General features: G+C 38.5%; 1 protein-coding gene across 1 annotated transcript in view; it reads right to left on the bottom strand.

The window, feature by feature from the left end:
* igfbp3 (insulin-like growth factor binding protein 3) overlaps window positions 1-8,753 on the bottom strand; it is a 28,677-nt gene extending 19,924 nt beyond the window's left edge. The window contains exons 1-3 of the mRNA XM_038291568.1: window positions 8,171-8,753; window positions 5,225-5,472; window positions 1,991-2,110 (exon numbers count right to left, since the gene is read on the bottom strand). Of these exons, the coding sequence (XP_038147496.1) occupies window positions 1,991-2,110; window positions 5,225-5,472; window positions 8,171-8,531 (729 nt within the window). The 5' untranslated portion in view covers window positions 8,532-8,753. The remainder of the gene's footprint in view (window positions 1-1,990; window positions 2,111-5,224; window positions 5,473-8,170) is intronic.
* Between the last annotated feature and the right edge of the window lie 5,150 nt (window positions 8,754-13,903).

The following is a 13,903-nucleotide window of genomic DNA, read 5'->3' as shown; positions in this document are numbered from 1 at the left end:
ATGTAATTGCTGGCCAGTTTTTAAGTATGTTTCCAGTGCTATTTTCACAGATTAATCTCAGAGATTTAATTATCTTCAGCACACTGAAATTATTGGAGCCTTATGCTACACTCACACCGCAAGCAGTAGAAGCAGCAGAAGTTTAAAAGCAAAGTCAATGGTTGACGTGTACTGTATCTTTGTGCAGAAAAAGGTGTCGGAGCGCATTTGGAGCAGCAGAAGCTGCGCGTCTGAGCAGCTGAAGCAGTGCATTATGAGCTTCTAAGCATCTGACCCTTGGGAAGCGCTTTAGGAACACCAGCTGCTAGAGTTGGAAAAATTGAACTCCTGCTCCTAGATGCGCCACATCAACCAATCAGAGAAGCTGATCTGGGAGCTAGTAGGGAGACAGACAGCACTTCTGATGCAGATCTCTATGTTTGCTCCTCTAAATCTGTTTATTAATGCCTAAATTAACCAAAAACGTCGAAACCTGCTTTGATTTTATTATTCTGGTGCCTGCAGTTTGGATTACGTGTGTGAAAAAGCTAAGATCTATTTCCAGCCGTCACGAACACTAGCAGAAAACTGTGAAGAGGCGACCAGGCTGCTGTTGAATGGGATTCCTAGTGACAGAGTACCACCGGTGTACGGGGGTCTGAGTGGCTCCGACAGCAAAATAAGATTTGAAGGCAGGATCGTAATCTTGATTAACTGACTGCACAGATAAAGTTTTTAGGTGAACTTTCTCACTTAAAAACATATTAAAACTACTTTTACCCACTGATTACAGCAAATATAGCTCTCATTATTACTTGCAAAGAAAGGGTAAGGTAGCTCTGCCCAACGTGCATCAGACACACTTTTTGACAGTACAGCTAGAGCAGCAAAGATTCAGCCATACAACAGAACTAAACTTGTACAAGCATCAGAAATTCATTCACGTTTTTGATGCTCCTGCTGCTCCTGCTGCTTGCATTGTAAACGTAGCATTATTCTATCAGGGCTATAAATACATGTGGGCTGAATTTATAACTAATAGACTGCAGGTAATGTGTTTAAATGTGAGCATGCAAGGTTAGGATCGATGGGAGGGAATGCACATCTTGTGCTGCAGTGTATGGGCCTGATTCTGGAAAGGTATGTCCCATTGGTCAATGAAGCACTTAAGTGATAAAATAACGTGGATGTGAGGAGAGGGGTGAGGACCTTCTTGTTTAAAGTATTGTCTGTTAAGGGTTTAGCTGAACTATGAGTAATAATACTTGATTTGGTGACTCAAATGTTTGCTGGAATACGTTCTCTGGAATCCAGCCTCATAAAATTGGCTGATGATATTTATTTGTCCCACAAGCCTTCATCCATCACCTTTTCTATACAAAATTGAGGCAATTGTACTTCAGCAAACTTACACATGCTTGATCCCTTCGCTGTTTTGATTTTTCTTCTTGTCTTTTAAATGAGCTGGCCATGGGTGGCCTCGGTTTGCTGCTCCACAGACAAGAAAATCTAAACCAGTGACAGCCTGTTTGTTTTCTTTACCTCACCAACAGCACCCCCACCAAAAACTACCGCCATCAAACAAGCTCCATGCATACACTCCCCTGCTGCCACATCCACCGCGCCACACACTCACCCAGACCACATTTTTACATCCCTACCCCCCACACGCTTCCACAACACACACCCACAAACACACCTGACCGACTTCATTTCCTGTGAGGCATGAGTCAGACGACTGCAGTGCATTTACCGGAGTAATACATGGTTATTAGCCATTCTGATAATATAGTGTTGATGTGGCTGTCAAGGCAACTGAGTAGGAAAAAAAAAGGGGGATTGTGCATGTGTGGGTGGTTGGGATGAGTCTTTGAAGATTCTTTGGAAGTGTTCAGACATGTGGTGGGTTTACTTGCATGTCCACAGGTGTGTGTCGGTGTGTGGATGTTTGTGTGTGAGTGGTTTGTGTAGTAGGAAAAGCGGATATGGAATGGCAGGGAGAGCCCCTCACCTGTTTTTTCTTGTAGAAGCCCTTTTTGTCACAGTTAGGTAAGCGGAAGCCTCTAGGGTTGAGCACGTTGTTGATCTTCAGGCTGTTCATGATGCTATCTATCTCTCGTCGGCATGGCCCCTAAAGAAAAACAGCAAACACACCAACATAGAGGTTTGAGAAACAGAGAGTATCAAACATACAACTTTTAGGGTTTATCTTGAGCAATAAAGCCTTAAGAATGACCTTGTAACATCACCTAATCTTAGTTTTACTCTTTGATCCAAAACAACTCCCAAAAATCCAAAACATCCTTTTTTTCTCGTTGTACTAAGGAGTCTTTATAAGTAGTGATTATGGTGCAGAATGAACTGTCTGGTGGGTCCAGGTTAAGGAGGTCATGCCCCAAAATGAGATATCAACTCTAAAAAAGTGGTACCTTCTGTTTCAAAATATTTGTAATCAAAGCTAATTGTACCTAAACAACAGTGACAAAAAAAAAAACTCCATAAAGTTAGCCTTTGAGATTTTATCCACAAATTTGAGATCTCAGCAATGTTTGGCATTGTTTGTATGTTTTTTTCTTTACTAAACTCGCATTAGGTTCTGTATGCATACCACCTACGTGTTGACCGTGGCACAATGTTCTTCAGTTGTAGATGGCAAAGGTATAACAAAGACCAACTGTTAATTTGGTCATTCAGAGGACAGCATTTATCACATATTATTATACCTAATTTTCATCAAACCCCTCTACTTCATATACTGTGGGACAGACTTCGTTTTAAATAAATACATGCTTAGTGATAGTATTTTTCAACAAAGAAGATTTGCACAGTGGAATCCAACACCCAGCGTGCTTGAAGGCAAATTGTAGCTGGTTAATGGGCAGTAAATGTCCATACTGTATGGACTTAAAAGAGACTTACAAAGACCTCCTCGCCGAGATTGCTCAGACTGTGATCATGTTTCAGACCAACAAAGACACAGAAATATTTAAATATAATCACAATGATGGTACATGGAAAAAAATCCACAATGACTAATATATTTTGTCATCATCTGTGTAGGCCATGGTGGTTATCAAAACCTAACACTCAAGCAAACCAGAAAAAAAAAAATATTTTAGGTATCCTTCAGGTTGCAAAGAACTGACTTCCACACACTTGGTCTGTTATCTGAGCAAATATCAGCCTGGCCATTCTTATTCCCAATTTAGTCCAAGGAAATAAATAAAAAATGTTGCTTTCTTGCCCATATGTTCTCCTGTCCAAATGTAGCTTAAAAAAGAAAAAGCAGCAACAACAAAAGTAGATAGTGATGGTTAGCTGTTGTAAACCCTTTTAACTTTGCAACTTCGTTTAACATTGATTAGTAATTTTTAAGGAAGTAATGACATGGTCTTATCTGTCTTTTAAACATGATTTCTTTAAAGGAAAACAGTCCATTAATAAAATTATTCAAAAGGGATTATAAACATTCTGTTGTCAATCTGGACTATAGATGGCTGCGAAGCTAAAGTTAAGGTCAAATATGCGATTTTTTTATTCTAGTAAAATGCTGGGCAACTGTAGGCTACCAGCATAAGCTAAAGCTGTAAAATTGTATATCCAAAAAAGTTTACAAACACACCTTTTCTTTTTCTTTCTTTTTTTTTCTCAACTCTTTTAACCTTTCTTGGCATGACTATGACCTGGATGACTGAGAATCTTACCCAGCAAAATTGTGAATTGTAAATTCCTTTATCGTCCCATAATGGGGAAATTCACTCTCTGCATTTATCCCATCCCCTTGGGGAGCAGTGGGCTGCCATTGTGTGGCACCTGGGGAGCAGTCTGGGTTAAAGGTCTTGCTCAGGGACCCAGAGTGGTAGTGCTCATAATGCTGTCTAATAGATCTACAGGGAAATGGAGAGGTTCAGGTATCTTGTGGTCCTGTTCATGTGTGAGGGGAGCATATAGCAGGAGCCCAACAGATGAACAGACCAACAGAGGTGGTGGAGATCTGCTGAGAGGGATGTCTGGGAGTCTTTGCTAAAACTTCTGCCCCCCGCAGCAACTACATCTACAGCTACCTGTGTCTGCTGACCTTCACTTTTTGTTTGACAGAAGCTCTGCCTTGTACTGCTTCAGTCATATTGTCACCAATAACATTTGCTACCTTGCCCAGGCATTTATGCCCCTGGGAATTTCCCACATTCCATTACAATAGGTTACATCAACAAAATGCAATGTATTTCATTGGGGTTGGATATGATTAACCAATACAGCATGGTGCCAGAGAAGAATTTATTAACAAAATGAAACACATTTTTTTCCCTTTCCAAAGAAATATCTGAAAACTAGGAAGTTGCTTTTTAACTTCGGTACTTTAGCTGAATACTTTTCAGAAGCGATTTTGCTGCAATTATAGCTTTAAGTGTCTTTGCAAATCTAAAGATGACATTTTAGTAGGTTCTTGCAGGCACAACAGTTCTTTCAGATCGAGGTTGACATTTGACAATATCAAATGTCTGCTTTATCCTCCAATTAGGCTTCAGTCATACTTTGACAAGGTCAATTAAACAGATGAATCTGCTTTGATCTGGATATATGTCTGTCTGTATGTTCAGGGCCATTGCCTCAAGTCTTTTGCAGCGTCTTGAAGTTTTCTATTATTTTCCATACACTAAAATCCTTCCATCTTCACAAAACCTCTAACCAGACTTTTTGTGAGTAAAAGCCACTCCACAACATACTTCCTTCACCCTATGTCCTCTAGTTATTATTTTCTGCCGTACATCATGTTTCATGCTGGTCAGCATATTCAATTCTGAGTATTGCCCCAGATTCTCTTAACATTAATTGTATCCAATATCTGCCAAAAATGAACTTGGTGCAATTTCATTTTGCCAAAAATAAAATGAAATGTAAACCGACTAAAAACAAAGTAACTATGTTATTAAAAAAAGCCATTCCCCTGCCATATTTGATCTACATCTCTACCACATTACACATTGATCAGACCATAAATTGCTTTGCTTGATGTTTATTTGTCTTTGAAAGTAGGCATTTATCTGAAAATGTATGTGAGGCATATTTAAACTGCGAGGTAGCTTTTTATAGGTGTGTATTGAAATGTAATGTGTTATCTAATGAGCTGTGCAGAACCCACAGTGACCGCAGAGCTAATTTTTAATTACTTCTGTCTATGTTTTTATCATCCCAAACACATATTTCACCACATAAAGTGTTATTGCCTCTGGGTGTGACTTACATACTCAGTCTCCCTCTTGTTCTCCAGGGAAAAGTTGTGCATGTCTTTATTGGCTCCTCCCAACACAGGTTCCACTTTGTAGCTCTGTGTCTTCTTGTTCTCTGCCTTTTGGATCAGTTTGTTGTGGAGTGGGGGCCTCGTGTTCATTGACCCTGGGTTGCTCCCGTCGTTCACAGTTGCCTCAGCAGGCAAAACCGTCACGGCCTCAGTCATGTTGGTGCCATCAGCCACCTGATTTCCTGCATTTTCTGAAAAGATCAGTTAAAATTAGAACAGTCAAACTGATGTCAATTCTTTCTTTTGGCAATGTTCAGAGGTATCTGGAAAAGGTTATGCGATATATTACAAAACATGTGCTTGTTTAATTAGAAACTTGTCATATTTGCCTCAAATGTTGCTCTATCACATGTGGTTCTAGAAAAGGAAAATCAGTTGGAAAATTCCAACAATGTATTTCCTTTAAAAAGAATTTCCTTTACCTCTAAACCAAAATCAAACTTTTCCAATCTTATTATGTAAACCAGCTAATGATTTAATTCTGTATAAGTAAAATTTTAGTGAAGTAGATAAAGGAGGAACTAAAGAGGTACCAGGGAATATATATAGTAAGAAGTGAAAACTAATGTGTTTGTAAAAAGATTAGGAATGAAAAAGTTGACAATAAGTCAACACATCAAAAGTAACTGGGCTGGTATGGTTTCATTTTAACATGTCAAAGATGAGCTAAATAAAAAACGGGCCACTCCTCCCATAAGTGATCTGCACCAAACTACCCACGATCTGCCCCCTGACTGACCACATCATCACACAGTAAAGTGGGCAATGGAAAAGCACACCAGAACCCTGAAGACTGTTTCTAACTCAAAGCAGATTTAATGTGCGCGAGCTGTGGTGAGGGCGGTGGACAAGCATGTGGGTGTGTAGCTCATGTGGGTAGCCAGGCTGGCAATCCACCCTTCCATTTTTTATGTGGCTACCTGATCAATTTGCAAGCCAGTGCTGCTGAAGAATAATAAAAAAAAAAGACTGAGAATTGTAAAATTTATGTCAACAAAACCCTCCCTAGAAAAAGTCTGTTTGATCTCAAACATCAATGACGTTAGAAACATTTCCTGAGTTTACCATTTCAGCCAGAATTAATTGTATCCTCAAAATAAATAACATTTTTAAGGACAACAGAGGCATTTTGGATAAACACATTACGCAATTTGTTTGTATACTGGCATTGGAGTAAACAGCACAAACTGTGGTCAGGGGAGCTTGTTAATGTCTGGGAGGAGAAGCTGCTCTGGAAATTGAAACCAATGGGGGTGGTAACCACTGAGCTACAATGGCATAATCTTACCAACAGGGGTGCTTAAAGCCATCAAAATGTTTGGAGATACTGGTAGTACTGTGATTACACATACGATTCTTTCATACTACAATATGTGATTTTGATCAAATAATAAAAAGGGTTAAAAAACAGAGATAAAGTCGGATGCAACACAGTTCTAAGTGTTTGGGTTTTCATACCAGACACATACAAAGCAGTAAGCACACACAGGGTTATATTGACACCAGAAAATACTGTAAGAGTATGTCATTTCATCAATCTGAGCAGTATTCACTCTGATCACCATACACAGGGTACTACCTAAAGTGGCTTTCAAGTTGTTCATTGATACCGGGCTATGATTTCTGAGTTTCAGCTTGTTTATATAGTCTAACCAACCCCCACCTCATTTTATTCATCCCTAGACACCTGATCTATACTGGCCCCCACCCTTTTCTATGGAAGGGTGCCATCCCTATTTGCATGCACTGTAAAGGAGCCAATCCATTAGGAAAAAGTAAATGAGGAACTGTCACAAGAAGAAGATGAGTCCTGCAGTCTTAATGCTGCATTTTACTCTTGGCAAAGGGGTTAACATATATATGCCATTTACTTGATGCCTTTGTTGGAGGCAGGTGTGCATTAAAGGTTATTCTTGGAAAGGCAGGCTTTTTTTAAATTAAATTATGATTTACAACAAACTAGCAGCATTAATGAAAACATGTTTTCTATATAGATAATATAATGTCTAAAAAGATTTTATTAGCTTAATGGAAATGTTTGGTTTCTAAGATTCACATATAGAAAATATTAATATTTTCAGTGTGGTCATTTAATTTTGCCTGATTGTTCACCACTTACAAGAATAACATTTTCTAAATGTGGTCTGTGGCCAGCTAAAAACTTGAAGAAGATTTCTGGATTGTGACAGATTGAAGAAGGGCTTGAAAGCTTCCAGTTTAAGCTTTAACATTTTAAGTTTAAACTTGTTTAAAGTTGATTGCCTGAAATCTTATTTATAAATGCAGACTGACCAACTCTATTTTGGTTTATCTGATAACGGGCCCAAATACAAACATTTGTTTCCTTTTTGTTTTTTGTTCTCCTGAGCAGCATGCACTTTACAGAGGTTACTTTATAATTTAAAACATTCTGAGGAATTCAGTATCCAATTATCAATCATTGTCCATAGGTTAAGAGGGTATTTAGGTTAATCAAAATATTAGAATATATATAGCAAGAAATCTGGTCAGGGGTGTTTTATAGAAAAATATCAGGACCCAACGGATTTTCAAAAATATGCGTAAATCCGCGGCTGCATTTATTATCTACAATTTACATTCAGTTCTGGTGTTATTAATTTCAACTTCCAATAACCCTCTAATTAGAAAATATTTTATTATTGTAGCCACTACATTGGCAGCAAAACATTGCACCTTTGCGCATGTTTCAATGTGTGATTGACCTTAAGAAGATCATGCTCAACTTTACGCACTTAATCTGTTTCCATAAAGGGGGAGCGCCTGATCGCTGCATCCCCTTATAGAGAGGTCGACTGTCAATATTACCCACACAGACACACAAGGGGGAAAAGTAATACAAATGCGCAAATGGAAAGCACCACTTTCTACCTTGTTTTTGCGCCGGCTTAGGATTGTTGTTGATTTTTTTTGTTGCGCTGGTGCATACCCCTCGTCCTTCCAACAGAGCTTGCAAAGGACGGATCTCTCCGGGCTGATGCTTGCAGGTCAAGCCGGAGCCGCAGCGCGCAGTGTACACTCCACAAGCCTGTCCCTCGCCGAGGGCGCACGTTATACAGCAGCCGCACCCGGGCTCCCTCACGGTCTCCGCGCAGTCATTCGGCAGCGATTTGCACTTCTGCAGCGCGCTGGCGTCGCAAGGCTCACATCGCACCACCGGTCCTACGGAGCCGGTGAACCGGGCGAGCGCAGCCAGGGCGACGGCAAGACAAAGGGCACTGAGACCGGGCATTATAGTGATTAAGCTTGTCACAAAGGGACGGTGTGGGAGTTGTCACGGGGGCTTAAGGGGACTCTCTGTGACACAGCGAACCGACTGGCCTTCTCCATCTGTGTTTCCTTTTGCGCAAACTTGTCGCTTTATACAGGCAGGGGGGAAAAAGCCAGCAAGTCACACCCTCGCCCGTATGAATAATGTAAGCGGAGGGGCTCAACAGGAGGAGCCGCGACGTTGTGGCTCAAACGAGCGCAGCGCAAACTTTACTTCCTCTGCCAGGCGCGCATGTGCAGCGTTCCTCTACACACCAAGGAAACTATCACAGAGATGGCAACTTAAAAAGTTTCAAACTAGGATCCAGAAAATATTCTTCTTGGATTCAATCATGGGCGGTTTTAGATATGGGCAAACAGGCGCCTGGGCCCCTTTAGAATTGATCCTGGTCCCATTTTATGGCCCCTACCAAAGACAATACATTTCTGATGAAAAACTTATTTTATAAACTGAAAGAGAAAGCTCAGCTAGTAGGTCCAATAACTATTTAATGTGTTTATTTTTAACAGTTTTACTTTATTGATGATTAAAACATGAAGCTGCTGCACTTTAAGTTAGATAAGATCACCATTGTCAATATTCTCAATAAACAATAAGTAAAAGAGACACTTGTGGCATAAATCCCATCTAATGCCTCGATGCCCTGCATTTGATTTCCACCCAATTTAATTTCAGACATGTGACAGGAGAAAATGTATCAAAAGTATCAAACCTTTACCTCAATGTTCGTGACTTTCAGGTAACGTTTGGAGAGCAACAACTGTACCTCATTTAATGACATGCGGTTGTCCAAATCCTGCAAATGCAAAGTGGCCCCCAACCATCATATCACTACCAGCATGTCTGATTATGTTTTTTTTTTTGTTTATTTAGTTTTAGTTTTATGCCAGATGTAACACGCTTCACACCTTTCCTACAAAGTCCACTAGTGTCTCTTTACCCCACTAGGTTAAAAAGTGTAGAAAGAGTGAATATCTTAGCAGGGTTGAAGGGACAAATATAGCCTCACATAGGAGTAACTCCCAGATTCCATATCCTCCCTCTCGGCTTCACTCACGTATGTTGTGCAGAGTACTTGCCAGTCATATGAATCAATGAGAACTGTTCCACATCCACCTACTCCTCCTCATGTCACCGTCCAGATATGTCTTCTTCGCCTCTCACTGTCAGAATACGGAGCCAAGCTATTTTTTGCTCCACTCCGGTCCGGCCAGGTCAAGATCCACTATACAATCTCACCAAACAGGAAAAACAACGTTGAGAAGATCTGGTTTGTGAAATTAAAATATGATAATGACAGACTGGTAAGAACAAATTACTATAGAGTATAATTCTTATATATTTACAAAAATGAACCCTGTTTATTTAAATAAATATATGCAAACTATTGGTACATCCACATAACAGGAAGCAGATTTCACACCTCGATCAAAATATTAATTTTAAACTGAGAGGCTTAACAGTTTCATCAAATCCAATCACAACAACTTCCAAAAGCGCATCTCACCAATTCAGAACAAACCTGTTATCTCAGGCATGGAGGAAGAGATGCTGATTTTGGAAGTAGAGAACAAACCAATTTATCCCTATTAAAAAGATCCACAACGAAAAGAAAATGTTTGGGCAGAAGCATGTATGATTCATACTGATGACAAGTTTTAATTATGTCTTATGAAATAATAATGTTGCCCATGCTCTCCTTGAGCTCCAAGGAAGTTGACGAGAGTAACCGCAGAGACTGTAGGCTTTGCTTTGCACAGGCGCTCTAGAGCGGAGCAGAGGATGTGGGATTTGGGTTAGGAGATACTAGTGGAGTAAGGATACATCAATAAATGTTTTTAGAAAAAGCTTGTAATTTGTTAACAACTGTCATAAATGTTCATAAAATCATTATAGACAGATTTTTTTAGACTTTTTTTAGAATACAATGTTATCTGATTGAATGAGTCAATTAATGTTTACCCAAAACCAAGTCTCTATTATTCTGTGATTAAATTAGCAATTTTTTTTAATTTCAGAACTGTGATATGTGATCAATATTACCACGTTTGTGTGACTGCAACTGCAGTAATTACACTATAGAGGAGCAAAATTTGTGATGCTTTATTAACTTCATGTATTAAGAATCATCAAATTAGTTGGGGTATCTGATTAATATATAAACATGGCTTTCATTAGAAATATATTTTATAATCTTTTATCTTAAAAACTTCAGAATTACAGTGACCGGATCTTGAAATGATGATCAATAATCATGGCGAAGTAATTTCTTGAATTGAAAAATTTGTTTTTCTGGTGGTTAAATGGATATTTGTTAATAATCTCACTTTTATATTGCCTGAAATCAATGACTGTGTTATTATTAGTATTTTTTTGACGCCACTAATAATCAGACACACGTTCATAAGCAAAAAACTTTAAATTGTTCTTTAAAAATAAGGCTGGTCACCCATTTGCGTACGTACTGCCATGGCATTCTTCCATCTTGAAAGTAAAGATGCTGCTGAGGGATAAAATGATACAACATATTTGCCCTTGCTGGCAGTTCAGTGCGACTAAGAGGTGGATGTGAAGACCATTGTCTGCACTGCTACAGTACAGTGCAGGACCTTGCATATGCAGCAGCTGCACAAGAAGCTGCTTTCCCATCCCCACAAAAGTAAAAATTAAGAGCAAGAAAACCGGAGACATAAAAAAGAGGATAAACATTGGACAAGCCTTCTGAAGGTTGAAGGAGCTAATATAGGAAAAATATTTTAAAAAGGGTCGCTGAAGTTACCATGTTTTTCATTGACAATAAGTGAACTGTACTGTCGAAATTAGCAGAAAGCTAACTTTCCATTTGGTTTTATTAGACCGTGTTTCTTGTTACCATATCAAGCACTATAGTAGATCCTGCGAACATATGCTAATCTTGTTTATACAAAATTGTAGGTTTACGTGAGTTTAGTAGCTTCTTTAGACAGACTTAGACAACTTTTATTGTGTATTCATTTTGTATATACAGAGGGTATATAGCTTTCAGACAGTGAATGAGTGAACAGTGAATGAGCATCAGCTTAGCAGTGAGTTGAACATTTCCATTTCATAAAGTGCAACAGTGATCAGCTGTAAACAGTATGGGAGAAAAAACAACATGGTGCAAAAAGGCATTGATATGGAAATTCAGATCATTTCAAGACAAATATATACGGTGCAAATATGCAGTATTATAGCTTGGTGTTATCAGTGTAATGCAGAGTCTGTGACTTGATTGAGTTTTTTCAACAGTATAGCGTGTTGAATGGGGGGTTTTCATCACAGTAAATGCAAGCTTGAAGAAACTTCACTTCAGATGACATGGTTATATCAGCATCATCAAGGCTTTTTGACACATGGCGGCTACCGTTGCCACAAAACCTGTTTGAAGCAGTGAAACGTTAGGGTATAGTGTTTGAATGAGATACCTGCATTTTACCTCTTGATGCACAGTGTCCCTCAGGTCTTCTGGCTCCAGCCTGCTCTGCATACCTAGAACCAGAACTAAACATGGAGAAGCAGCATTTAGTTCCTATGCTCCACTTATCTGGAACAAACTTCCAGAAAACTGTAAAAGTGCGGAAAGCCTGAGTTCCTTTAAATCAAGACTAAAAACACATTTGTTTAGGATTGCCTTCGACTGTTCTAGTTAAACAGTTCAACTAAAACATATTTTCTTTAATCCAACTGTTTTTAATATTCTTTTTTTGTTTCTGCATTTTTTTATTTTTTATTTTTTTATTTTTTCCTACTTGCTTTGATTCTGTTTTATCTTTCTGTATTTTAATCATGTAAAGCACTTTGCATTGTCTTTGTACTGAATTGTGCTATACAAATAAATTTGCCTTGCCATGCCTTGCCTTGCCTTTATATATTTCTTTATCATGTGGGAATACCATTAGTAAAAGAAATTGAAAACGCTGAAGTCCAATTTCATCTTATGCAATGGCTCATATTCTGAGAAGACCATGTGAGCATTTCCTCTCCTCCTTATTATCACCTCATACCTTGCATCCTGAGTTTCAAGCATCCAGATCCCCAAAATACATTTCACAACATAACTGGCCCAAAAGTTTTACTGTTTTTTTTTCACCAAAAATGCTTAGATTGTGCAGGCTCAGCACTGCTATCATTCTCCCAGACTATCAGCCCCGTGCTGCAAAAACAAACACAAGAGTGGGGTACATACTGAGAAAATAAATCAATCTGTACCAGCCATTGTATGAATTCTACCAAAGCTGCAGAAAAAAAGCATTGAGATTACATTAGAAAAACCTAGTAGAGAATAAGGAAACAACTCAAGAAGAGTGAGAAAAGTCAGAGATTAGTTTTGGTATTACCATTTTTACCTCCTCCAGGATTTTTAAGTTTCTTGTATATTTGCAGTCTGACCTACGGCTTGTTTATCATCTACACGTCTGTCAGGACTTTATTTATCTGAACCACCTAAGTGGTTCAACTAATTCAGAAAAAAATATAGCTAAGTTTGTTGTTTGGAGTAAGAGTAAATACTGCTTCTTCCTAGTTTGTTGTGCTATACAATACACTTTATGTGATGTTGGAGTGGTGACGTGGCAAATGTAGAAGCTGACTGGCAATGATTTGCCTTCTTACAGCTTTATGACAAATAATAGGTAGAATGAGCACTTGTTTTTTATTTGATATTATTATTTAAATATCAAGCTAAAATGTAATATATCAAGTTACTCTAGGAAAGCAGAGGTCAAATAAAATATATTAAAGGGTTTTGCTTTGTTGTTTCACATCCTATCTCATTTTTAAGAAACCCGGTTTATAAAAACAATGTATCTATTTTCCTTCATATTTCTGTTATGATTTGTGTGACGATTTATCTTTATGACTCGCGAAAAGGCTTGTTAAACCCTAAAATGCCACAGTTGTTAAATTTGATAGATTAGTTTACTTCCAAATTAATTATAGTTTTTCCTACCCATAATATAATGTTGTATGGTACAGATTGCAATGATTTGTTTATTCTCTCTCAGGAGTCAGATTAGTTGAAGCAGAAATCTCTTTTTGTCAGGATAAAAGCCAGCATCATTCTATAAGTTACAAGGTCAGGGGAAATAGGAGATACAGAGCAACATTAACAGATATAATAGTCTAGATATAATAAATAATAAAGTTGCACAGTCATGATAAAAGGAACCCACCTCTTTAATCCTGCCTGTAAGAGCAGCGGACCACTTAAATATGACTAGACTTTAATTAATGACACACCCTGTAAGATAGACATCCACCTGCTGTGACACATAACTTTACCCATATTGCTGAAAGGGAAATGTTTTTCTTGG

This window comes from Cyprinodon tularosa, unplaced genomic scaffold (assembly GCF_016077235.1).
Source record: "Cyprinodon tularosa strain WSP-4 unplaced genomic scaffold, ASM1607723v1 ctg30, whole genome shotgun sequence".
NCBI classification, from domain to species: Eukaryota; Metazoa; Chordata; class Actinopteri; order Cyprinodontiformes; family Cyprinodontidae; genus Cyprinodon; species Cyprinodon tularosa.
The sequence above is the reverse complement of the archived record's forward strand: the minus strand, read 5'-3'. Positions and strand labels throughout refer to the sequence as shown.